The sequence below is a fragment of the Cyanistes caeruleus genome, chromosome 15, assembly GCF_971803275.1.
Source record: "Cyanistes caeruleus chromosome 15, bCyaCae1.hap1.1, whole genome shotgun sequence".
In the NCBI taxonomy this organism is placed as follows: domain Eukaryota; kingdom Metazoa; phylum Chordata; class Aves; order Passeriformes; family Paridae; genus Cyanistes; species Cyanistes caeruleus.
In genome coordinates, this window is record NC_141715.1 from 759,601 (window position 1) to 782,789 (window position 23,189).

At 53.7% G+C, this 23,189-nt stretch overlaps 2 protein-coding genes across 3 annotated transcripts in view; one reads left to right on the forward strand and one right to left on the reverse strand.

Moving 5' to 3' along the window:
- KCTD16 (potassium channel tetramerization domain containing 16) overlaps positions 1-7,663 on the reverse strand; it is a 54,788-nt gene extending 47,125 nt beyond the window's left edge. The window contains exons 1-2 of the mRNA XM_023936349.2: positions 7,225-7,663; positions 5,808-6,953 (exon numbers count right to left, since the gene is read on the reverse strand). Coding sequence (XP_023792117.1) covers positions 5,808-6,639 — 832 coding nt within the window. The 5' untranslated portion in view covers positions 6,640-6,953; positions 7,225-7,663. The remainder of the gene's footprint in view (positions 1-5,807; positions 6,954-7,224) is intronic.
- Positions 7,664-14,793: 7,130 nt separating this feature from the next.
- On the forward strand, positions 14,794-21,250 carry YIPF5 (Yip1 domain family member 5). Of its 2 annotated transcripts, none has more exons than XM_086851501.1 (6): positions 14,794-14,893; positions 15,140-15,248; positions 16,383-16,549; positions 17,451-17,596; positions 19,216-19,397; positions 20,213-21,250. In XM_086851501.1, exons 2-6 carry the CDS (start codon positions 15,148-15,150, stop codon positions 20,373-20,375), a joined length of 759 nt encoding a protein of 252 aa, XP_086707627.1. In that variant the 5' UTR covers positions 14,794-14,893; positions 15,140-15,147; the 3' UTR covers positions 20,376-21,250. The 2 variants fall into 2 exon arrangements, with proteins under 2 accessions (XP_086707627.1, XP_086707626.1); XM_086851500.1 differs by having other exon boundaries at positions 14,817-14,893; positions 15,140-15,629.
- Positions 21,251-23,189: the final 1,939 nt, after the last annotated feature.

The following is a 23,189-nucleotide window of genomic DNA, read 5'->3' on the forward strand; positions in this document are numbered from 1 at the left end:
GATTTTGATTTTTTCCCCCTAAATGCCAGCCCTCCTTGGTTAATCCTTGAGTCATTTTGGTCTTTTTCTGGATCACAGAGCAGCGCCTCTGGTCCCTCCCTGCTGGCCAGGACAGCGAGGATGTGCCCAGGGCTGTGCCCACGGCCAGGCCCTGGCTCCACACGGCCCCAGGGACTGCTCCCAGTGCCCTGGCACATCGCCCTCCTGGCAGCTTGGCAAGGCAGGGACAGCACAAACTGCAGGCCACAACCCTCCCAGCAGATTTATCTGCTCCCACAAAGCCCCTTCCTTCCCCCTGTCATGGGACAGAGGGACAGGGACAGAGGGACAGGGACAGGGACAGAGGGACAGGGTCTTTGGCAGGAGCCTGCCTGGCTGCTGTGCAGCTGCTGGGACACACTGGGGGCTCCATTCCCACGAGGTGCTCGGAGCAGGGGACAGATGTGGACAGAAATGTCACAGCCCATTAAGGTCACACCCAAGGGTCAGGGTCACCAGTGCCAGTGAGAACTGGGCAGACAGGCCAGGGCCCAAAGCCATCCTTGCTGCTTCCTCAGCATCACCTTCTGTGATAGAACCAACTCTGAGCCCTAAATCCAACCAACTCTTCCATCAAGTTCTGCTTTGCTTACTCACTGAGCAGCAGATTCTTGGCCTAATCTGACAATCAGATATGACACAACTGGTTTCCAATAAATAACAGCATTTCTCATCTATGAAGTAACCCTAATCAACAGCTCTGCAGGCTTTCCAGCCTGCCCTGAAAAACTGGGAGAGCAAAAAAGCTCGGAGCAAGGTCCTTCAGCCATGCACAGACTGACAGACCTGGCTGGCTGCAGCCCCACCACCTGCAGATGATCATCCTGGTGAGAGGGTTTGCTTTGGCAAGAGGGACCAGAGGCATCGATGATGACAATAATTACCTGGAAACAGAAACATCTCCTGTCAGCAGGGAAGAAGCCTGCATTATTCATTGGATTAGACTTCATTTTGCTCGCTTTGGGGTCATTTTGATCTTCACTGATTTAAAACCAGACAGAAGCAGCTCCTGGATCATGTGACAGTATTGGTTTAAAGAGAAGCGGGTGATGTTCCTCTCCCACATCTTGCCCATTTGACAGCACAGCTGTGGGTGTCACTGTGCAAAGGCTGCTCTGTTTTGTGAGTCAAATTTCTGCCACACAATGAATTTATGAGTCGGTGGTAGGCACATCACTATGGGACCCTTTAGCTCAGTCACACATGCACAGTGACAGGCCCCAGCTGGCAGCAGCAATCCCAAATGGATCCTCTTGTGAAGCAGACACCAGGATTATCCCAGGGAATCGTGTCCAATGCACAGGCATCGGGGAATATCGCCTGACATTTCTTCCTCCTGCACATCCCCACCCCAGAGGATTCATCTGTTTATCCCAGGATACTCTGAAGCTACTTCACAACCATCTCTGCACATCAGCCTCCTGGCAGCAGCTGCAAGGAGCTCCTGCACAGGGCGAGGTGAGGCCGCAGCATCCTCAGGCTCCCGGAGCCAGCGGAGCCAGCGCAGGGCCTGCAGGAGCAGCATTTATCCGCTTTTGGCTTTCGGAGCTCCAGGAACAGCTCAGCCTCCTCTGCACATCTGCACTGCCTGGGCTGCTCCCCGTGTGCAGCTGCGGATGGGCAGTGCAAGGAAAGGCTCCAGCACATCACACCGTGCTGCCTGCCAGCCCCTCTGGAGAGAAGGGACGCGGCTCCGGGCTGCTGTGGCAGCCGTGTGAGATGGGGCTGGCTGGCACTTTGGTGCCGTGCCATGCCTGGCCGTGTCACTGAGGTGCCAGCTGCCCTGCAGGCACACACATCCCGCTGTGTGGGCGCTGCCGGTGGAAGCTCAGCCCTTCTCCCTCCCCACGCTGCTGTTCTGCCCTCCTGGCAGCCGGGCAGGGCAGTGTGACCGGGCAGGGGCACGGTGTGGGCTCTGCTGGTGCTGCCACAGCCCGGAACGGGGCCAGGTGATGGTGGCTGAGCCAGCCCGGCTGCTGCCCCTGCCCCAGCACCACTGCCACCAGATGTCCAAGTGCACGCTTGCAGTTCATCAACCATAAAGGCCCAAAAGAGGTGAAAATGAAGACCCAAGCAGAGACTGTTCACCCTCTTCAAAAATGTGAGAGTTTGGAGATGAGGTTTTACTTTAAGGTCATTAAAGCAATAGTGGGGGAACCCACAAAATGGTTCTGGTCAGAAATCCGGCCATAGCCAGTGCACGTCCTGTGCTCATCCCTGGCAGGAGCTGTGTGTCACAGAACTGTTCAGGGGTGGCTGCCCTGCCCCACCCCAGCCTGTCCCCAAGCCCTGCCGTGCCTCGGCCCATGTGGGGCTGCCTGGAGCCCGACTGTGGCCCTGCTGGTCCTCCACAAACAGCTCCGGGCTGGCAGTGCCGGGCTCACCCCGAGAGCAGCCCCGGGCAGTGCCGGGCTCACCCCCAGAACAGCCCCGGGCAGTGCCAGAATCACCCCCAGAGCAGCCCTGGGCAGTGCTGGGATCACCCCCAGAACAGCCCCGGGCAGTGCTGGGATCACCCCCAGAACAGCCCCGGGCAGTGCTGGGATCACCCCCAGAACAGCCCCGGGCAGTGCTGGGATCACCCCCAGAGCAGCCCCGGGCAGTGCCAGAATCACCCCCAGAACAGCTCCGGGCAGTGCTGGGATCACCCCCAGAACAGCTCCGGGCAGTGCCGGGATCACCCCCAGAACAGCTCCGGGCAGTGCCGGGCTCACCCCCAGAACAGCCCCGGGCAGTGCCGGGATCACCCCGAGAGCAGCTCCGGGCAGTGCCGGGCTCACCCCGCAGGGCTCCTTTTGGGAAAGGCTCCCTGGGAACGCTCCCGGACTCACACACAGCCGTGCCAGCCCCAGAAGGGCCGCAGGGACCGAAGGCCGTGCAGCACTGGAGGAGCAGCACTGGAGCTGCAGCACTGGTGGAGCAGCACTGGAGGAGCAGCACTGGAGCTGCAGCACTGGAGGAGCAGCACTGGAGGTGCAGCACTGGAGCTGCAGCACTGGAGGTGCAGCACTGGAGGAGCAGCACTGGAGGAGCAGCACTGGAGGAGCAGCACTGGAGGAGCAGCACTGGAGGGGCAGCACTGGAGGAGCAGCACTGGAGGTGCAGCACTGGAGGAGCAGCACTGGAGGAGCAGCACTGGAGGAGCAGCACTGGAGGAGCAGCACTGGAGGGGCAGCACTGGAGGAGCAGCACTGGAGGTGCAGCACTGGAGGAGCAGCACTGGAGGAGCAGCACTGGTGGTGCAGCACTGGAGGAGCAGCACTGGAGGAGCAGCACTGGTGGTGCAGCACTGGAGGAGCAGCACTGGAGGTGCAGCACTGGAGGAGCAGCGCATCCCTGGCACACGCTGTACCCTGTGACAGCTGCTCAGCTCACACCCCCGCCCGAGCCGCTCCACCTCGGCCGCTTTCAGATGGATTTGCACATGAAAAACGTTCTTTATCTTCGTGCCAAGCACAGGCATTTACCTTCCCAGTGGTATTTGGAGCATACAGTGTATTTGGTGCATTGAAACACCATTCTTCCCTGCATTCTCCCTTCTTTGGAACTAATCCCCCTTTTCCAGCTAGGAAGATCTCCTCCACAGGCCTTTCACAGGAGTTCCTGAGCAGCCCTGCAGACACCACCTCTGTCTCTGCCTTCCCAGTTGTGCCAGACACCTCCCAGGTTCAGGCCCATTAACCTGCTCTCAGCAGCTTGATGGATTAATGCTTACATAGACACAGTTGGCAGCATCTAAATAAATGATTATGGCTAAGCAGCTGCAGAGGAGATGCCATGTTCCATGCAAAGCCAGATGTCAGTTTTATTGGTCCTCAAAGTCCAGATGAAATAGCTTTGGGACAACTGGAATGAAATTATTTCGGGAGATTTGGAGAAGGAATTCTTTTGCTCCAGGTGAATGCTGGAGCCTGCTGTCAGGTGCATCAGCTGCAGCCAGCCCTGAGCGTGGGGCCAGGGAAGATCCACAGCTGGAGCTCCATGGCAGCAGCAGCAGAACTGAACCACTCAGGCTGGGACAAGAAAGGGACATCTGGCACCACAGCCACGGCTTTGGCTTTTACCTGGGGAAGGACACTGAAAAATCCACCTCTGAAAATGTATCAGTGTCAAAACCCCACAAAACTGATCAGATCCAAATCCAAAGCCTGCTGGACTGGATAGGAATCTTTCCGGGAACTTCAACTGGATTTAACTCTTGAGTGATGATTTTGGGACACCTGCCATGAACTTCCATTCTCCAAAAGTTCTACAGTACCTCTCCTCTTGGTCCTTCCCTGGCTGTCGTGATGTGGGAGCAGTGAACAATCTTTGAATGTAAAAATTTGAGAAACATGAAAATCAGGAGTCTGTTTCCTAATTCAGGGAAAAACTATGTTCATCCTCTCTTCAATTAGCAGAGACCATTGTGCCTATAAAGAACTTATATTTTTTCCTTATATTAAATATAAATGCCAGCACAATTTCTTCTAATCCAATCCTTTACCTACATTAATTCTCCTCCTGGAATTTGTACAAGACACTGTAATTTCAAGCAGAAGCTTCTTAATAACACAAATCATCTATCCCTGTTGGAATATAAGCGGATCCATGACCTTAGAACTATTTTGCTAAGAAATCCAGCTAGAAAACTAATTTTAAGTAAATCTACAGATGTCAAAAACCCAGATGTCTTTTCAGGATGCTAACTTAAGCTTCATTGCATAAGCAGATTAGGGCTGCCTGTTGAGCCCCACACAAGAGTAGATGGCGCTGAATGCACGGAATTACACCCGAACTGTTCACTCCCTGATACATCCTCCATCAAAAACTTTGTCAGCTCCCCACGCCAGGAGCCTGCTCACTGTGAGCACCACACCCAGAGCAGCAGCTCTGCCAGCCAAGCGATATCCCTGTGTCCCTCTGTCCCTGTGTCCCTCTGTCCCTGTGTCCCTCTGTCCCTCTGTCCCAAGGCCACCAGCCAGAGCAGCAGCTGTCTGCACTGATGGATGGGGCAGTTGTTCCATCCTTCATCCTCCTCAAATGAAAATGGAGGCAAACAGCCTCATGAACCTCTCCAATGTTTCGGCACAGCAGTTGTGGAAGGGTTTTCTGGTACAGCCTCGTAGGACCTGCATTCCCCCGGTGTTACCATTGGTAACCAGCTGGACCTGGGTACCAGCTCCGACGCTAAGGAGCCCTCGAGCGCGGGCGGCTCAGAGCGGCGTGGATGCGATGTGACCGATGTGACTGCGGGAAGCAGGGCGAGCACTTCTGGAGAGGACACGGGCTTTTCCACGGGCGTGTTGCATAACCTGGCCCAGCCCCTGCCCCTCTCTGCTCTGAGCCCTCTGTGTTGCGGAGCACAGCCCTGAGAGAGCCAATTCCATCTCTCCGAGACGGCTCCGCTGAAACGCGGCCAGAGGGATGGAATTGGTTCCCCCTTCCTGCGTGGAAGCGTGTCAGGGCTGCTGACAGATGGCTCGGCTGCCTGCGCCTGCTGATTACCTTTGCAAAGTGAATCCCAGTCGAAGGCTTTCTGTAATGAATTTCTCAGCGTTTGCACCCTCGGCTTGTGTCCCACACGTCCCGGGAAGCGCACAAAGCACTCGGGAGCTGATTTAGAGCGCCTGCGGGCACAGGCACGGCGCTTTCGGCAGTCTGTGCTGCCACCTAGCCCGGCCCGAGCTGAGCCCCGCCGCACCTGCACAGCTCACACGGAGATGGAGCCCGACACGGGGCACGGGACGCGCGGGGAGCGGCGGGGAGCGGCCGCAGCTCGTACTTACGGTAGAAGACGTATTCGGTGTAGCTGGACCAGACCTTGTCGTCTGTGTACTGGTTGACGAAGGAAGCTGTCACCGAGGAGTTACAGGCCACCATGTGGAATCCACACTCGGACAACATGTCAAAAGCCCTCTCCAGGTGCTTGAACTTGAGATAAAACCTGGAGGTGTACCTCTCTGGAGCCCTGTCCGGGTCTCTGCTTTCATTCAAACTTTCTCCAAAAACCTCTTTGACCAAAGAAATCCTTCCACAAACCAAAATCCTTGGGACCCTCCTGAATTTGGCATCTGCTTGGCTCTCCCTGCCAATACTGCACGAGCCACGGTAGCCGATGGTGATGAATCCCCACTTGCGGTCCGGCGGTAGGAGCGACGAGGGGGGGCAAATTCTCGTGTCGCTGCCCTGGGACACCTCTTCGTAGTCACTGTGGCAATAATCATCGGGGCTTTGCTTGCTGTCATCGGGTGTCAGGAGCTTCACCAAGTCCGGGAGCTGGAAGTACTCAGCCTCCCTCTTGAGCCTTCCCTTCTCTGGGAAGTGGTCGGGCAGAACCACCTGCTTGTCCCTGAGATAGTCCAGAATATAGCGGAACAGGAAACCGTCTCTGTCGATGAAGAATCTTCCCTTGGAGTCCTTGGCCAGATCGTTGGCTGTGTCTCTCTTTGGGGTGAACATTTTCCAGAGCAGGGAGTGAGGGGTGCCAACCAAGGTGGAGTGACGAGTGAAGTAAACCTGGCCGCCCACGTTGAGCTCCACCACCTCGGGGAAGGAGTGCAGCCCTGTCCCCTGCTCCCGAGCAGGAAGGTAAGTCCTGCAGTTGCCACTCAGAGCCATTGTAGCTTAAACTGGAAATCAGCAGCAAGAGAAGGAGGACTATCAATCACATCAGAGGGCAGAATAAGGCTCCCAACATTAAGGAGAAACAAGGGGGAACGGAGAAGTGAGAAAATAAAAATAGCAATAAGGTTTGTTTAAAAGAAAAATCCGAATTGTCCATGAGTGACAGTGTGGCAGGAGTGGTTTATACACTGAGCCACGGAGGCTGGAGGCTGGAGAGCAATCACCTCATGACATGCAATCACATCATCAGATCTTCCAACAAAGCCATCAAAATCAAGGTCAAGCCAAGCCTATGGTCATTCATAGGTCTGTGAAAAGGGAAAACAAAACAAGGCACAAAATTACTCTTCTAAGCATCACAGCTGCTGCAACAGAGAAAAGCAGAGCAGTTTGTAGAGCCAAGCTAAATCTGTTAAATAGGTCTCTTTTTTTTGGCAAGTTCTACGCTTCTATTTCACAAGTATTCATCAATGGAAGGGTTACATATGATCCATTGCTTAAAAGAAACTGCATACTGCATCTTTAAAGAAACATCTAAATTAGACATGCACATGAGGGAACAAGAAAGGGGAGTCTTACCTTGGTTACAATTAATGCATAGCTCTTGTAATGAAAACCAAAATGTCAAGACACTCAGAACACACATACAGGCACACAGGGTCCGGGTAGTGTGAATCCGATCCCAGCAAGGGACAGCAAAGGCAAGAGAAGTGCTCTGAGCAGCATCCACGGAGGTCTCAAGTGTTAAACCGAGTCACAGGGAAGTTAACGGTGGCGGGTGATGAGGAAACCGGTACATACAGCACGGCGGAGGGAAGTAAATAAATAAATAAATGAAACAGTTCCCGAGTGGATGCTCTGGGCTGGGGAAGCGGGAGGGCAGCGGGGCCCGTCCCCCGGCCCCGATGACTTGCAGAAAGCCCGCAGCCTAGGCACTGCCGGGCTCCGGCGGCTCCCGCGGCGGCAGCGCGGCCGGCGGCTCCCCCATGGCCCGCCGGGACCGGCGGCACCGCCGGGGCCGCCCCGCGCTCCGCTCCGCCCCGCTGCGCTCCGGGCCCCGCTCCGCCGCGCGGAGGGCGATGCCGATTGCATCATCTTAAAGGAGTCGGGCCGGGATGGGAGCCCGCGTCCCGCATCGGCACCGGCACCGGCACCGGCACCGGCACCGGCATCGGGCAGCGCCGCGAGCGGGCACCGCCGGGGACGGGCACAGCCGGGAACCGGCACCGCCGGGAACGGGCACAGCCGGGAACGGGCACCGCCGGGAACGGGCACAGCCGGGAACGGGCACAGCCGGGAACCTCCTGGCACAGCGGGGCGCAGCCGGGCACAGTCGGACAGCGCCGGGCATAGCCGGGTATAGCCGGACAGCGACGGGCACGGAGAGCGCCGGGCACAGCCGGGCACAGCCGGGCACAGCCGGGCACAGCCGGGCACAGCCGGGCACACAGGGCGCCAGGCACAGCCGGGCACACAGGGCGCCAGGCACAGCCGGGCACACAGGGCGCCAGGCACAGCCGGGCACAGCCGGGCATAGCCGGGCACAGCCGGGCACAGCCGGGCACAGCCGGGAACAGCCGGGAACAGCCGGGCACAGCCGGGCACAGAGAGATCCGGGCACAGCCGGGCACAGCCGGGCACAGAGAGAGCCGGGCACGGAGAGCGCCGGGCACAGCCGGGCACGGAGAGCGCCGGGCACAGCCGGGCACAGCCGGGCACAGCCGGGTACAGCCGGGCACAGCCGGGCACAGCCGGGCACAGCCGGGCACAGAGAGCTCCGGGCAGCGGCAGCACCTTGGGCAGCGGCAGCACCGCGGACAGCGGCAGCACCTTGGACAGCGGCGGTCACCGCCCCGCCGGGTCCCGCTGCCGCCCGCCGTTCCCCGCCCGAGTGTCGGTGCAGTCCCTCCCGCTCCGAACCCTCGGCAGCCCCAACGTGCCTGTCCCGGCTCCGCGGGGTCCCGGCCGGCCATGCGGGCACACGGCGCGGCCGCGGCTGCCGGGCAGGAGCCGGATTCGCTCCCGCTGCCGCCGCTCGTCACCTCCCCGGAGCCGGCAGGGAGGGGACCGGGAGGGCCGGGAGGAGGAGGAGGAAGCGGGGGCGGCTCCGGCGGTGCGGAGGACCCGCTTTACTTGTGGGTCTGTAACGGGGGGAGCCGCGGGCGCGCCGGCACCGCCACCTCGTGTCCGTCCCCGCTGCTCTGCACCGGCAGCGGGAGCAGAGCCGGGATCCCGGCGGCAGCCCAAACCCGCGGCACCGGGCCGGCACAGCCCTGCGCCAGCTCCCACCGCTCCTGACCACAAATACTCCACCCGGAGTGATGAACACAGCAGAAAAGAAAACCTTCCACTCGAACGTTGACCAAAAGCTTTAGAGTGAAATCTCTGTGTGATGGAGTCACCATGCAGGGGTAGAATTTACTGACTGCACCTAAGTTCAGAGATTCACAGAATATTCTGAGTTGGAAGGGTCAAGGATCACGGGGTCCAGCTCTTCAGTAAATGTGCCACACGGGGATTGAGTCCACAGCCTTGGTGTATTAGCACCATGCTCTGACCAGCTGAGGCTCCAGATAATTCAGTGAGATTCTTCTGAAAACATGGCCATAATTTAAAACAAAATAGCCAAAAATAATAATTTTCAAGGCTAAGACAGAAAATCATTATTTGTGTACCTACAGACTTTTCAAATTAAATCTGAGAGCTGAACAGTTAATCAAACCCTTGATTTTTGTCTTAATTCATTAGTTCTGAAGCAACTGCTGCACTCCTGAACGGAGTCTGTCTCTTACTTCAAGATCCTTATTTTCAAGCCAGCAAAATGTGGTGCTGCTACAGGGTGTGCTGGTTGTGCCTCAGAAAAAAGCCCAAGTCCTGTGACCTGCCCTTGTGGCTCTACAGAGCAGCTGAAGCAGTGCAGGTCAAGTGCTCCATGACCCCTGCACAGAGGATTTGAAGGTGGGATGTGAGATCATGTTCACTTAAATGTCTTCATTACTTTTTTAAGAGCCTGGTGCAGTCGGTGCAGACAGGATTTAACATCTGCGTGACCAGCCAGAGGGAACTGCAGCTGCCTCTGGGAGTGACAGTGCTGTCCCTGCTCAGAGCAGGGAGAATTGCATCAGCTTTTGCAAACATCTCAGTTGTCCCTGCTAGTTCATATGCCGCAATCTAATTAAAATCCACTTCCATAAAGACAGGGGTGCCATATTGGCGGGGCTTAAGAATCAATTTCCTCTCCGCAGTTGGGACTGACGGTGCTCAAAGCAGCACAGAAGCGTTTGTGATGTCCTGGTGCCAGCAGCCCAAGGCTGGGGCTGGGGGTCAGCCACTGCTCTGGGGCCAGGACAGCACAGCGAGTGGGGTGTGCAGGTGCTCAGTGAACGGGGACAGGAGTTACCCACACCTGGGGCTGCTCACAACCTCTGTGAGCATCAGGCCTGGATTCCGTGTGATTAGCCAGTACAGACAGCTCTAAGCTCCAAGTCTTTTTGAAACATTATCATCAGAATTGCCCTTTGAAAAGAACAAAAACCTTAGAATTTTAATCACAACAGCTTTAGAAATGCATCTGCACTTTTCAAATAATAATGAAAGCAATTCAACACCTGCTTTTATTTCTCTACACGGGACATTCCAATCATTTCACTGTAACACAATTTCCTTTGATGAAACGTCTTCAGTAGTAAAAGCATCACGTAATGCTCCCCAGCTAAATACAAGCCATGGGCCAAATCCATCAAAATGCAGCCTGAGAGAGTGAAACTTTAAAATCTGGGCCAAATACATGGTGACCTAAATGTAAAATGTGTGTCAGGACCACACCAAGGAGCAACTACAGTTCTGGTGGAAGAGAAAAGCAGCATCCATCAAAGGGAGGAGGATGAAGCACTTCTCACTTCTGACAAATGCCTTCATAACTTTCAGCACAGGCAAGGGAAAATTTAGCCTGTGTTTAAAGTGTATGTTCCAAAAGTCCCAGCATAGCTCTGCTGAAAGCCAGTCCATGAATGCTGTGACATCACTCACAGCTTTGAGGTCATTCCTTATGAAAAACTGCTAAACTGGCATTTCAGGGAATCGTGGAACAACTGACCTTATCGAATTTGGTGGGTGTTAGAAACAGGTGTCTGAGAAGCAGCAGCAGTGAGTGCTAGAAAGGAAGAGCAGCGTTACCTGGGCTGGAGTAGCTGTGTGTGTGTGTGTGTGTGTGTGTGTCTGTGTGTGTGTGTGTGTGTGTCTGTGTGTCTGTGTGTGTGTCTGTGTGTGTGTGTCTGTGTGTGTGTGTGTGTGTGTGTGTGTGTGTGCAGTGTGTGTGTGTCTGTGTGCTGTGTGTGTGTGTGTCTGTGTGTGTCTGTCTGTGTGTCTGTGCGTGTGTGTGTGTGTCTGTGTGTGTGTCTGTGTGTGTGTGTGTGTGTGTGTGTCTGTGTGTGTGTGTGTGTCTGTGTGTGTCTGTGCGTGTGTGTGTGTGTGTGTGTGTGTCTGTGTGTCTGTGTGTGTGTGTGTGTCTGTGCGTGTGTGTGTGTGTGTGTGTGTGTCTGTGTGTCCGTGTGAGTGTGTCTATGTGTGTCTGTCTGTCTGTGTGTGTCTGTGTCTGTGTGTGTCTGTGTGTCTGCGTGTGTCTGTGTGTCTGTGTGTCCGTGTGAGCGTGTCTGTGTGTGTCTGTGTGTGTATCACCTCCCATCCCCAGAGGAAACACACAGGCTGGAAATTCGAATCAAGTCACCGACAGGGTGAGAAACGTGGAAGCTGTTTATCAGCAACAACACAAGAGCTCTGAGGTGCTTGCAGAAGGAGCAATTGAAAGCGGCAGAAACTGAAGTAGTAATTCTGAGGAAAAAATATATCCAAGTTGGAGATTGGACAGAAGATTCCACCTAAAAAGCCACATAAGAGCTTCCATCGCTCTGTGCGATTTTTACACACAATAGTTAAAACAAAAAAGGAAAAAAGAACAGCACTTCCAGTTCCAGCCTTGCACTTTGATCCAGGAACAACTTCAAGGTGCCACCTAAGGATCCTTCAGCCCTGTTCCCTGTAACATTCTGTGCTTCTCAGCAGGCATGTGTCCAAGTACTGAGCCCAGGCAATGTTTCCCAGGGCAGAACTCCATCAAGCCAGCAAGAAGAGGGCAGTGTCTGAGAATGGTGCCGTGGCAGAGGAGTGGGGAAATGACTGGACTGGGCCAGTGGTTTCCATGAGAAGCAGAAGGGTACTCCCAGAAAGGACTGCCAGTCCAGCCTCAACCCACGGCAAAGAACAGAGCCTGGGAGGAACCAGCCCCAGACTCCTGCGAGGTCCCTCTAGCCCAGACACCTCTCCACAGGGGTGTGTCCTTCCCATCACTCCAGAGACTGAGCTCCCTGCAAGGGAAGCCAGGCAAGAACCCAGCTAAATCAGAGATTATCCCCTGATCCAGCAGTGTGAATTACACACAGTGAAATTCCCATCAGCTCAAATCCAGCAGTACGTGCGAATGGGAAGCCCTAACAAATCTTTCACTTTGAAGAAAAAGCATAGAGCAACACTAAATGGCTGAGTGTCCCTGAGAAAGGATCTTCCAGCAAAGAGCGTGAGTGCCACGAAGGCGGGTTTATTCACAGAGTAAAGCATTACACAGATTTGCCCTTGATCTTTTATTCATAACTCAAGTGCATAATGTATTTCCATCCCAAACAAGCAAAGGGGAAGAGCAGCTTTCCCAGCTGCTGAGGATGAGAGCAAGGCTCAAATGGAGACACGCCATGGCTTTTTGCCATCGTCTGTCACACGGAGAGGGGGCACAGCTCCTGCACAGGAAACCCTTTGCTCCTTCTGGTGAACACCAAACCCACGGCACACACACAGCACAGGGCCTGAGCCTTCCAAAAGTACGAGGGAACCATGTTCCAATCATCTCCATATCAATCACTGCACATCAGAGAACATTCTGGAGAATAATTGATATATGTGTGCTGACAACTCCTTTGGAATTCCACGGCCACTGCTGAACAAACAATGTGCTGCACAAACAGCCCTGGCCCTGTGGGAGATCCAGCGTGTGCAGGCAGGCAGAGACCTCACGGACACATCGGCAACCGGGGATTCAAACCAAACACAAATCGCTGTTTGCAGTCTCCCCTCCGCAAGGCGCTCCCTTCCTCCCTTTCAAGTTCTGCCATAACAAGGCCTATTTTTGCAGACATCTTCCTCCTCTCCCTTTCCCCATCCTCCCATTCCTCCAAAGTTCTTTGAATAATACTTTTATTCTCAGTCTGATTCAAATTATCCTGTTATTAACACTGGTGTAATTATAGTGTGTTTTTTACCATTACAGCTAAAACAATGTTTTATTGTTAAATAAAGCATTTGTAATGGTCATGATAGCATGCATTTTCATGACACCAGCACTGTGTAACTCATGTACTAAGCAAGTACTTCTATGAGTACTTTTACTCTTCCCAAATTGGAGCCATTTCAAGGTCTCTTGTGAACCCCAATTCCCTGTCCAGGTGGTGTTCAAGGCCAGGTGGGGCCTGGAGCAATCTGGGCTAAGGCTGGGATGAGTTTTAAGGTTCTTTCCACCCCAAAGCAGTGGGGGATTGTGGCACTGTGTGGCAGCCCCCAGTGCAGCTGGAGCTGGTGCCTGGGCAAAGGGAGGTGCCTGGTGTTTGGTGCAGCTCCGGGCAGTCTGTGCTGCCCTTCCCAAGGCATCAGGAAGGAGCAGCTGTGCAGCTGCAGTGCCTGGCCTCCCCTTGAACCCCCGGGCTGTGGCAGAGCACCCCCTGCCCCGAATCCATCCTGCATTGATTCCCTACAGCAGGGCTGAGATGCCTGGTGCAGAGAGAGCTCAGTAATGAAAGCTCGACCTTAGCCGTCAGGAAATTCTAATAATCTAAGCAAACCCAAACAGATTTCTCGGCAAAGAGCGTTTCCCCAGCAGATCCCAATTACACAGCCCAGTGCCTGGGATTTGGGTCTCATTTCCCTGCCCAGTGAGCTGCAGCGAGTCACACAGCTCAGCCAAGGGGCACTAAGCCACAGCCATCAGATGCAGCCCGCACACTGTGCGGGTCTTGCATGAAAGCTGGCATCTTCTCAGCCTTCAAACACTAATTTTCCTAAAGTGTAAATGTGCATGAAGCAGCTTACAGCACAGTTACTGATCTCTGTTATCCGTGGCTGTAGTTCTCTGCTGTTACTCCATTCAGCTCTACACAGTGACACATTTCCCTGGAGCCTGTTCTCAGCACTACCGTGCAGTGATTCTGCACTGTCACATCAGCCTTGGAACAGGACTTCAATTTAAATACAGTAATTTCACCAGCAGAATATTACATACACAAGTGTAACAAAATGACTGTAACTTGTCCTGAGCCAAAATGAATTTTAGAAAAAAAGAAAAACATAGAGATACTTATAGCAGGAACATGGCCTGCGGATCTGGTGTGCCCTCACGGCTGGTGCTGGGCTCCAGGACACTGCCAGAGCTCAGAGTACATCACACACGGGATGGAAACTGCTTCTGGTGGAATTCTGAGCCTCATCACCACACTCCCCTTCAGAAAGGGATAAAACAAGGATAAAGCTGATCCTGAAGTTTCAGCTACCCTTCCTCAGCCGGGGCTGTCCCTGACCATCACCTCAAGGCCCACCAGGGCAGCAGAGCCCGCCCGCTCCTCCCTGTGAGCTCTGGGACATGAGATACTTAATAAAAACTAATTCTAATTAACAGCTTTCTAAAGGCTGCTAAAATCCTTTTCCCTGGCCCTGAGGATAAACAGTGACACCAAAAGGAGCTTCTCCACATGAGTGTCCTCCCAGTGCCAGTTGTGTTTCTCGGTTCCCCCTCTATTCCCAGGTCCTGCAGCTTATTTGGGAGGGGTGGGCAACAGCCGGGCTGCAATAAAGACAAGAAGGTTCGCAGCTCTGTGTTCCCTGTGTGGCCGCAGGGAAATATTTCTTTATTACGGATACACGAGGAGCGATGGGGCAGCACCGGAGCCACACCGACCTCGTGTGGCGGCGCTAGGCCTCGCGGGGGGCGGGGCCGGGGCTCGCGGCCGGGGCTCGGGGGCGGGGCCGGAGCTTGGGGGCGGGGCTTGGGGCGGGACTGGGCTCGAGGGGGGCGGGGCCAAGCCGCGGCTGGGCCTGGGTGTTTGGTGCTGCGCATGCGCGGAGCGGCGCGCGCTGTCCCGGAAGTGGAGGCGCGGCCGTGACACGTCGCAGGGGCCGCGGCGGCGGGAGCGGGGCCGGGCCGGGGCCGCAGGTGGGGCCGGGACCCCGGCAGGGGCAGGGACCCGGGCAGGGAGCGGGACCCGGGCAGGGAGCGGGACCCGGGCGGGGAGCGGGACCCGGGCGGGGAGCGGCCGGAAGCGCGGGCCAGACACGGCCCTGGGAACGGGCCGGAGCGGCGGCCGGGCCCCGGCGCAGCGCGAGGTGCCGGGGCCGCGGCGGGGCCTCGGGCGGAGCCGCTCCGGGAGCGGTCGGGACCCGCTGCGCTGTTCTCTTGCAGAGAGGGCGATGTCCGGGTTCGACGGCTTCAACACCGAGTTCTTCCAGTCCAGTTACAGCATCGAGGACCAGGCGCAGCCCTACGACTACAGCGGGCGGCCGTACAGCAAGTAACCCGGGGGGCCTGCCCGGGGCCGGGCTCGGGGGGCCACAGATCTTAACCAGTCCCACCGCTGCCACGGCAGGGACCCCTTCCCCTGTCCCAGGTGCTCCCAGCCCTGTCCAGCCTGGCCTTGGGCACTGCCAGGGATCCAGGGGCAGCCCCAGCTGCTCTGGGCACCTGTGCCAGGGCCTGCCCACCCTGCCAGGAACAATTCCTGCCCAAAATCCCATCCAGCCCTGCCCTCCAGCAGGGCATTCCCCTTCTCCTGGCACTCCAGACCCTTGTTCAAAGTCCCTCTCCAGCTCTCTAGGCTTCCTTAGGATACTTGTGGGACAGTCTGTGTCTCCAGGAAAGGTTTGGTGCTTCAGCCATCTGCTGGCTTCTGGAAGTGAGTCCTGGTTGCTCTGTTTGATGGAGAGCTGAACTCACTGTCTGTAAATGAAGATCTGAAAGAATTTTGTGTTGAATTCTCTGCCTGGTAGATTTGAGAGCAGGTGTTAGAAGATTGAAGGACAAGTTATCTGAATAATCTTAATTATGTGAGAGATCTGCATGTCCTTGGGGGAAAGAAATACTGTTCTTCTTCAGCTCTCTCTCTAGTCACTCACATGGGAACTAGAAATTAGTGTCACCTAAGTGAGCCTACAATGTCCTGGTGGCTCCCAGGCTGCAGCAGGGAGGTGTGCTGGGTGTTCCTGGGCCAGGGGGGATCCTGGCAGCCCCTTGTGAGCATCCAGCCTCGGGCTGAGGGCTTTGGTCCCTCTGTGTAATCCCTGAGGTGAATGGAGCAGGTCAGTGCCATTTGTCACCTGAACAGGATCACGGGGCTGAGCTGGGGCTGGGCTCTGCTAACACAAGGAGTTCTGCATATTCCTCCTTTCTGTTCCCATGGTTAAAGGTTTTGGAAATGTTCTTGGGAATCTCTGTGGTTGGGATAGATTAGTGCAAGAATACCTGAAGGGTTTGTTTAGGGCAGAGGGTGGCTGTGACTGGGGTTTTTTGTGGAGGGCCTGTGTGATGGGATGTTTTAAGGCAGAAGGAGGGGATTGCTGTGATGTACTGACTGGAACAAGCTTTGCCTTGCAGGAGGTGTTTCAGCAGCAGCTCTGGGTGTGCCCTAACGTGGGGTTGTGCTTTGCAGGCACTATGGAGGCTACGAGTACGCCCAGCAGGGTGGCTTTGTGCCCCCTGACATGGTGCAGCAGCCCTACACGGGGCAGATCTACCAGCCCACACAGAGCTACTCTGCAGCCTCAGCACAGTCTTTCTATGGAAGCAGCTTTGAGGATGAGCCTCCGCTATTAGAAGGTATAACTTTGCTGTGGCCTAGATCCAGAACTCTTCCTAGTTTGGGGATGAGTTGGTAGCAGTGTGTGGATTCCCTGCTGCTGGAAGTGCTCAGTGCATTTGAAATTCTCATTGGTTTGTTTTGGACCTGTGTTTTGGCGTGTGAAATCCTTGTGCTAACTTCTGCAGGTGGAAATTTGTGCTTTCTTGCTTCACATCAGCTACTCTGTGGTAGATTAAATCAGTTCTCTGGGAGACCTGACTGTGACAAAACACTTAATATTCTTCTTGTTGCATATAATAACTGTAACTGCCCACTTTGTAAAATAAGTGGCTGCAGGTCCTTTTTGTTGATTGTTGGTTAGGAGTGTTTCGTTGCTAGCAAGGAATGCTAAACACTGCAGAAGTGCCTGTGTGGAGTACAGCCTGTGCAGAGTGCCAGGCTGGATACTCAGCTAAGTCTGGCTTGCTGAGATCAGTTTCCAGCTTATTTCTGGTTTTTTTTTTTTCAGTTCCAAACAACTGAATAAACCCTCAGTGTTACTGAGTGGAGAGACAGGCATCTGTCACTCCTGTCACCTCTCCCCAGCATACCTTCTACCCCCTGGGCTTTTTTATTAAAAATATAACTTTATTTACGTAAATAAAATAGGGTCAGAAAACTGGGCTGAAGGGACCTCTGTGAACCTGGAACTGTGTGCTTGGGCTGTTCCCTGGTGCTTCAGAAACCACCTGGGCACTTCCCAGCACGTGAGACCCAGAATGTGCGGAGGCAGCAGGAGGAAAGAGGGGAGAGCTCAATTCCCTGGTGGCCATCACGGGTCTGGGGGAGATGGGAGGTGGAGAATCAGGGAAGACAGAGTGGAGCAAGTGGGGCAGCCAAGAAGGGAAGAAATGAAATCCATGTTCTGTTCACTTGCAGAATTGGGGATCAATTTTGACCACATCTGGCAGAAAACACTAACGGTGCTGCACCCCCTGAAGGTGGCTGATGGCAGCATCATGAACGAGACGGACCTGGCCGGGCCCATGGTCTTCTGCCTGGCCTTTGGGGCCACGCTGCTGCTGGTGAGGCACTGCCAGGGGGGCTGCTGGGCCTGGGGCTGCGCTTCTGCTCTCTTACTGCAGCTCTGGGCCTGGGGGCCAGGACAGCTCATCCTTTTCATGGGGTGTCCTGAGTGGGGAGGGACCCCAGGGATCATCAGAGTGCACAGGACAGAAACTGATGTGTGAATGGAAGAGGCACTGGGGGCTCTCACACTGTTGGGGCAGACCTTGAGTGTCAGGTCACTGGAGCAAACCTGCCTTCACACTCCTTGTGTTGCTCAATGGGCCTGGCACTGCTGGAGCCTGGTCATTTTTTCTAAGTGAGCCTAATTGGAATCAGGCTGTGCTCTAATGACTCATGAGTGTCAATGCTGAGATGACAGCAAACAGCGTTCCATGGCATTGAAAGCTTCAGGGGTTTTAATCTGCTTTAGCTTTAAGTGCTTCAGGCACTGTTTTTTATTTCTGCCTAAACTTTCACATCGTTGTGACACTTTGGTACCAAGGGGACTTCAAGCCTACTTTAATAAGTCACTTTTATTTATGGAAAGTAGGCCAGTCAAATTAATGAACATATTTATAATAGATATATTTGAATTTTCTTTTCCTAAAAATAAATTTCTCCTGTGTGGTTTTTAAAAAAATCCATGGGATGTGGTGAAAGGAAGTGGGCTGAGCCTGGCACAGAGGTTGCAGCAGGTGTGATTGTTTCCTGTGCTGCTTGGGAAGGAGGGGAGCTGGGTCTAGGCACGTCCAGTGTGGAAGTTGTTGGAGGGGACACCCTGGAAGCTGCACAGTCCTGTGTCCTGTAGGGGGGGAGCCTTGGGCAGCTGCTGGAATGGAAGCATCAGTCTCAGCCTGGAAAAACCAGGAGAAAACCTGAATACATGGACATAACCCACATGTGCTTCCCACACCTGTGCTGGTGAACAAGCAAAGTTTGGGTTTGGCTTTTTAAAATCTCTCTCAGCTAGTCCTGAGTTCACACTCAGTTCTTGGCAGCTCAGCCTCAGCTGTTCCTGGGATTTTTTTGTCATTTTCCCTGTGCCATAGCTTTGTGCATTCTACCACAAATTAAAGGACTTCAGTTCTGGGCTTGTCAAGAAGTTCCTGAATTACAGTTTTATTGTCTTTGCACACCAGTTCTGTAAAGATCATTATTGCAAGTAATCAATCAGCATGAGAAGTCCTTGATTAAACCCTAAATAGTTCCTGGGCTGAGATCAGAGAACATCAGAACCTGCTCATTAAGATCCACAGAATCAGGAGGAATTCCAGGCTCCTGGAGCATGGGGTGTCCTGGGACTGGTGGGGAAAGACTCCCTGTGGGATGGGAGTGAGGGAGCTGGGGCTGGGGGACAATGCCTGTGTTCCAGGGTGGGTAGATCTGCTCCCATCCCTGTGCTGGTTCCATCCTGCTCCCATCCCTGTGCTGCTCCCATCCCTGTGCTGCTCCCATCCCTGTGCTGCTCCCATCCCTGTCCCGCTCCCATCCCTGTCCCGCTCCCATCCCTGTCCCGCTCCCATCCCTGTCCTGCTCCCATCCCTGTCCCGCTCCCATCCCTGTCCCGCTCCCATCCCTGTCCCGCTCCCATCCCTGTCCTGCTCCCACCCTGAGCCCATGGTGTGCCCCACTGCAGGCTGGCAAGATCCAGTTTGGGTACGTGTACGGGATCAGCGCCATCGGCTGCCTGGGCATGTTCTGCCTGCTGAACCTGATGAGTGTGACCGGGGTGTCCTTTGGCTGCGTGGCCAGCGTGCTGGGCTACTGCCTGCTGCCCATGATCCTGCTCTCCTCCTTCGCCATCGTCTTCTCGCTGCAGTAAGTGCTGCCACTCACCTCGGGCAGAGATTCCTCCTGAGCTGGGGAGCCATTGACAGGGATGTCCCTGTACAGGGCTGGAGCTGTGTATAATTTGAATATGACAGGAATCTTCAGTAAGGGCAAGAATTAATTATCAATGGCTTCAGGTATTTTCTGGAGGAAAGGGGGGTGAATCCTGGCTTTACCTCTAAGTCAATTAACAGCTTTTGAATACACAGACTCCAAGAGCAATCCCAGGTTTGTTTTCAGCCAGCTCTGAATCTGACAGGTCTCCGTACCTGTAAAGCCTAAAAGTAATTATTACTGAAGATGCAAATCAGGATTTTACAAATACAAGAAAATGAGAATGATTTCTCTTGGCTCTGTGAATTTAGGGATTAAAGAAATAGCTTGGCACAGTTCTTTTACTCATGGCTTTGAAAATTCATATGCACAGAGTTAATTTTGAGGGGGCTTTCTACCATCATAATTGACTGATAGTGTTCTAAAATTCCAGAATCCCGGAATGGTTTGGGTTGGAAAAGCTCATCCAGCTCCACCCTCTGCCATAGGCAGGGACACTTTCTGCTATCCCAGGCTGCTCCAAGCCCTGTCCAGCCTGGCCTTGGACAGGATCCCTTCCAGCGATCCAGGGGCAGCCACAGCTCCTCTGGGCACCTGTGCCCAGTGCTTTTAGTGGGAATATTTCATTCAATGCCAAATGCTGAAATTCACCCCACAAGCTGCACAAGCTGTTGGATGAGTCCAGGTGTGACTCCTGGAGCTGGATGTACACAGGGCTTACAGGAATTCTCTTCTTTCTGTCTTTCCAGGGGGATGATGGGGATTATTCTCACGGCTGGAATTATTGGCTGGTGCAGCTTTTCCGCTTCCAAGATCTTTATCTCTGCCTTAGCCATGGAGGGCCAGCAGCTGCTCGTGGCCTATCCCTGCGCGTTGCTGTACGGAGTCTTCGCCCTCATCTCCATCTTCTGAACAGACTGGGGGACTCCAGGGGGCCAAAAGGAAAATCCCAGCTTGGAACAAGGACTTGGACCAGAAACAGCTGCAAACAACTGTCTCGTGTTGCTATCATGAAACTTAGACCTGTTTGAATCACCCGGAACAATGGAAAATGTCTCGTGTTCACTTTTTTAGGACTTTGAATACTGTTTTCGATGACCTGGGGAGTCCAGAGCTTTAATACGTGTTCATGCTTATCAAGTTCCTGTGATTTCTTTCCCATTCCTAGATCTTTAGAAAAAGTAACTTTCAGTTGTTTATTTGAGGGTTGTGATTTTTGTTCATTTTTGTTTCGTTTTGTAGGGGAGGGCGAAGGGTTGCAGTTATAAATTGGTAGATTTTTATCCAAAAGAGTTAAAGGAGCTGCCGTGGATTTGGGGGACTCTGGAAAAATCTGCAGGAAAGAGGAACCTGTTTCCTGACCCCTCTCACCAAAAATGCACAAATGAACAAAAGTAATTAGAGTATTTCCTGTACTTTAACCAATATCCTCCTAAGCTCTCCAGTCTCTATTATTTGTTCATTTACTGTGAGAGTATTTCAGGATTTAAGATACTTAAATTATGAAGTAGAAAACAGATGCTTAAAAGTGAAAGGGATCTGTAATTCTGTCACACTTGAAACATGACCACACTGGGGTGTCTGTAGCTTTATGTTAACTGGGGTTTCTGAAGGACGTCAGCAGAGGTTCCTTCCCTCATGGTGCACATTCTGCTGGATGAAGAGGAATCTCTCTTGCAGTACTTCCAAGGAAAACACCGTTTGGAAAACGTTATGCTTGTCAGTATTGTAGTTATTGTAAAATAATTTAAGGCATATTGATTAAATTTTCCTTAAATTTTGAAAAAGGTGTTTGATTTTCCTAATCTTTATTTTTGATGTTCACTTACAAAAATAGAAACTTTAATGTTGATGCAAAATCACGTTTAAAATTGAGTTCACTGGTATTTTCCTCAGTGAGTGAAGAGCCAGGAGGGAGCCCTGCCCCGTGTCTGTGCAGATCAATGGCATTGATTGCCAATGAGCCTAATTAAACACAGTTCTAGGACATGGAAGAGCTCCCTCAGCTGCTGAGCAAGTCAGGTTCTAACACTGATAATGTACTTTGGGAACAGCTAATTCAGCTTCTCCTGCACATTCCAGGGGAAGTTCCTAAAGCCTTGCAGTGATTCCATAGGTACCTTCCAGGGTGCCCACCCAGGTATTAAAATATTATAAATGTTTTCTTTCACCACAGCATGAGCAAACTTCAGTGCACGGGAAAAACAACTCAGTGTTGCCCTGGCAACAGAGCTGCTGAGTTTGGAGAAGCCCTAGGAAAAGGGATTTATTTAGGTTTAAATGTTCACAAAGTCAGCACTGGAGGACACTGCATGTTCTACTCCAGCAGTGAGGGTTGACCCAGGAGTTTCCAGGAGCATTCTGTGTTGCTCTGCACAGAATTGAGCAGTTTGTAACTGAATTTCTAAGTGGTCTCTGGGGAGCAGAGAGAGGCAGATGAGAGCAGGAGGTCAAACACTTGACTTTATGGAGGACTTGATAAAAACCAGTGGATGTCTTAAATATCCCAATCTTCTGGTGCAGTTATGGATGTGATTGCATTGACTCTTTATTGCCTTTCCAAAATCTCTCCCATTGTTTTTCCTTAATGAAGTTTTGTCCTGGTTCTGGCATCAGTTGTAGTTACATTTCAGGTGATCCAATCTCCCCATCCCATAGAATGTTGGGATTGGAGGCTGTGGTTCTGTACTCCCACGTTTGCCTTTACAATCAGTAGGATTTTCCACGTCTGAGCTGCCCCACAGCCTGAGCTGCTCCACAGCCTGTTCCCCCAGCGTTCTCACCTGGCCTCAGAGGAAGTGCCAGCACCTCTTCATCCTGCTTTGGCTCTTTTCGTGCTGCTCAGCTTAAAGCACTCAAACAAATGCTGGATTTGCTCTTTCAAACCCACCTCTGTTATTTCCCCCAGCCTGAGCTCAGTCCTGCCCTGCCGGAGTTGGGAGTTCCCTTCCCAGTTTGTCCCAGTTTGTCCAGGGTCACCCCAGGCTGCTGATGGTGTGACAGTGGCTCTGTGGTTCGTGTCCCTCGTGCTGTGGGGCAGCTGCTGCCCCCGGGGCTCTTGGATTCTCTTGGGTTCTGTTCGGTTCCGTTCTATTCCATTCGGTTCCGTTCGGTTCCGTTCGGTTCCACTCGGTTCTGCTCGGTTCCGTTCGGTTCCGTTCGGTTCCGCTCGGTTCCGCTCGGTTCCGCTCGGTTCTGTTCGGTTCCGCTCGGTTCCGCTCGGTTCCGCTCGGTTCCGTTCTGTTCCGTTCAGTTCCGCTCGGTTCCGTTCGGTTCCGTTCTGTTCCGCTTGGTTCCGTTCTGTTCCGTTCGGTTCCGTTCGGTTCCGTTCGGTTCCGTTCTGTTCCGCTCGGTTCCGTTCTGTTCCGCTCGGTTCCATTCTGTTCCGCTCGGTTCCGTTCGGTTCCGTTCTGTTCCGCTCGGTTCCGTTCGGTTCCGTTCAGTTCCGTTCTGTTCCGCTCGGTTCCGTTCGGCTCCGCTCGGTTCCGTTCAGTTCTGTTCGGTTCCATTCGGTTCTGTTTGGTTCCGTTTGGTTCCGCTCGGTTCCGTTCCGTTCTGTTTGGTTCCGTTCGGTTCCGCTCGGTTCTGTTTGGTTCCGTTCGGCTCCGCTCGGTTCTGTTCGGTTCCGCTCGGTTCTGTTCGGTTCCGTTCGGTTCCGTTTGGCTCCGCTCGGTCCCGCTCGGTCCCGCTCGGTTCTGTTCGGTTCCGTTCGGTTCCGTTCGGTCC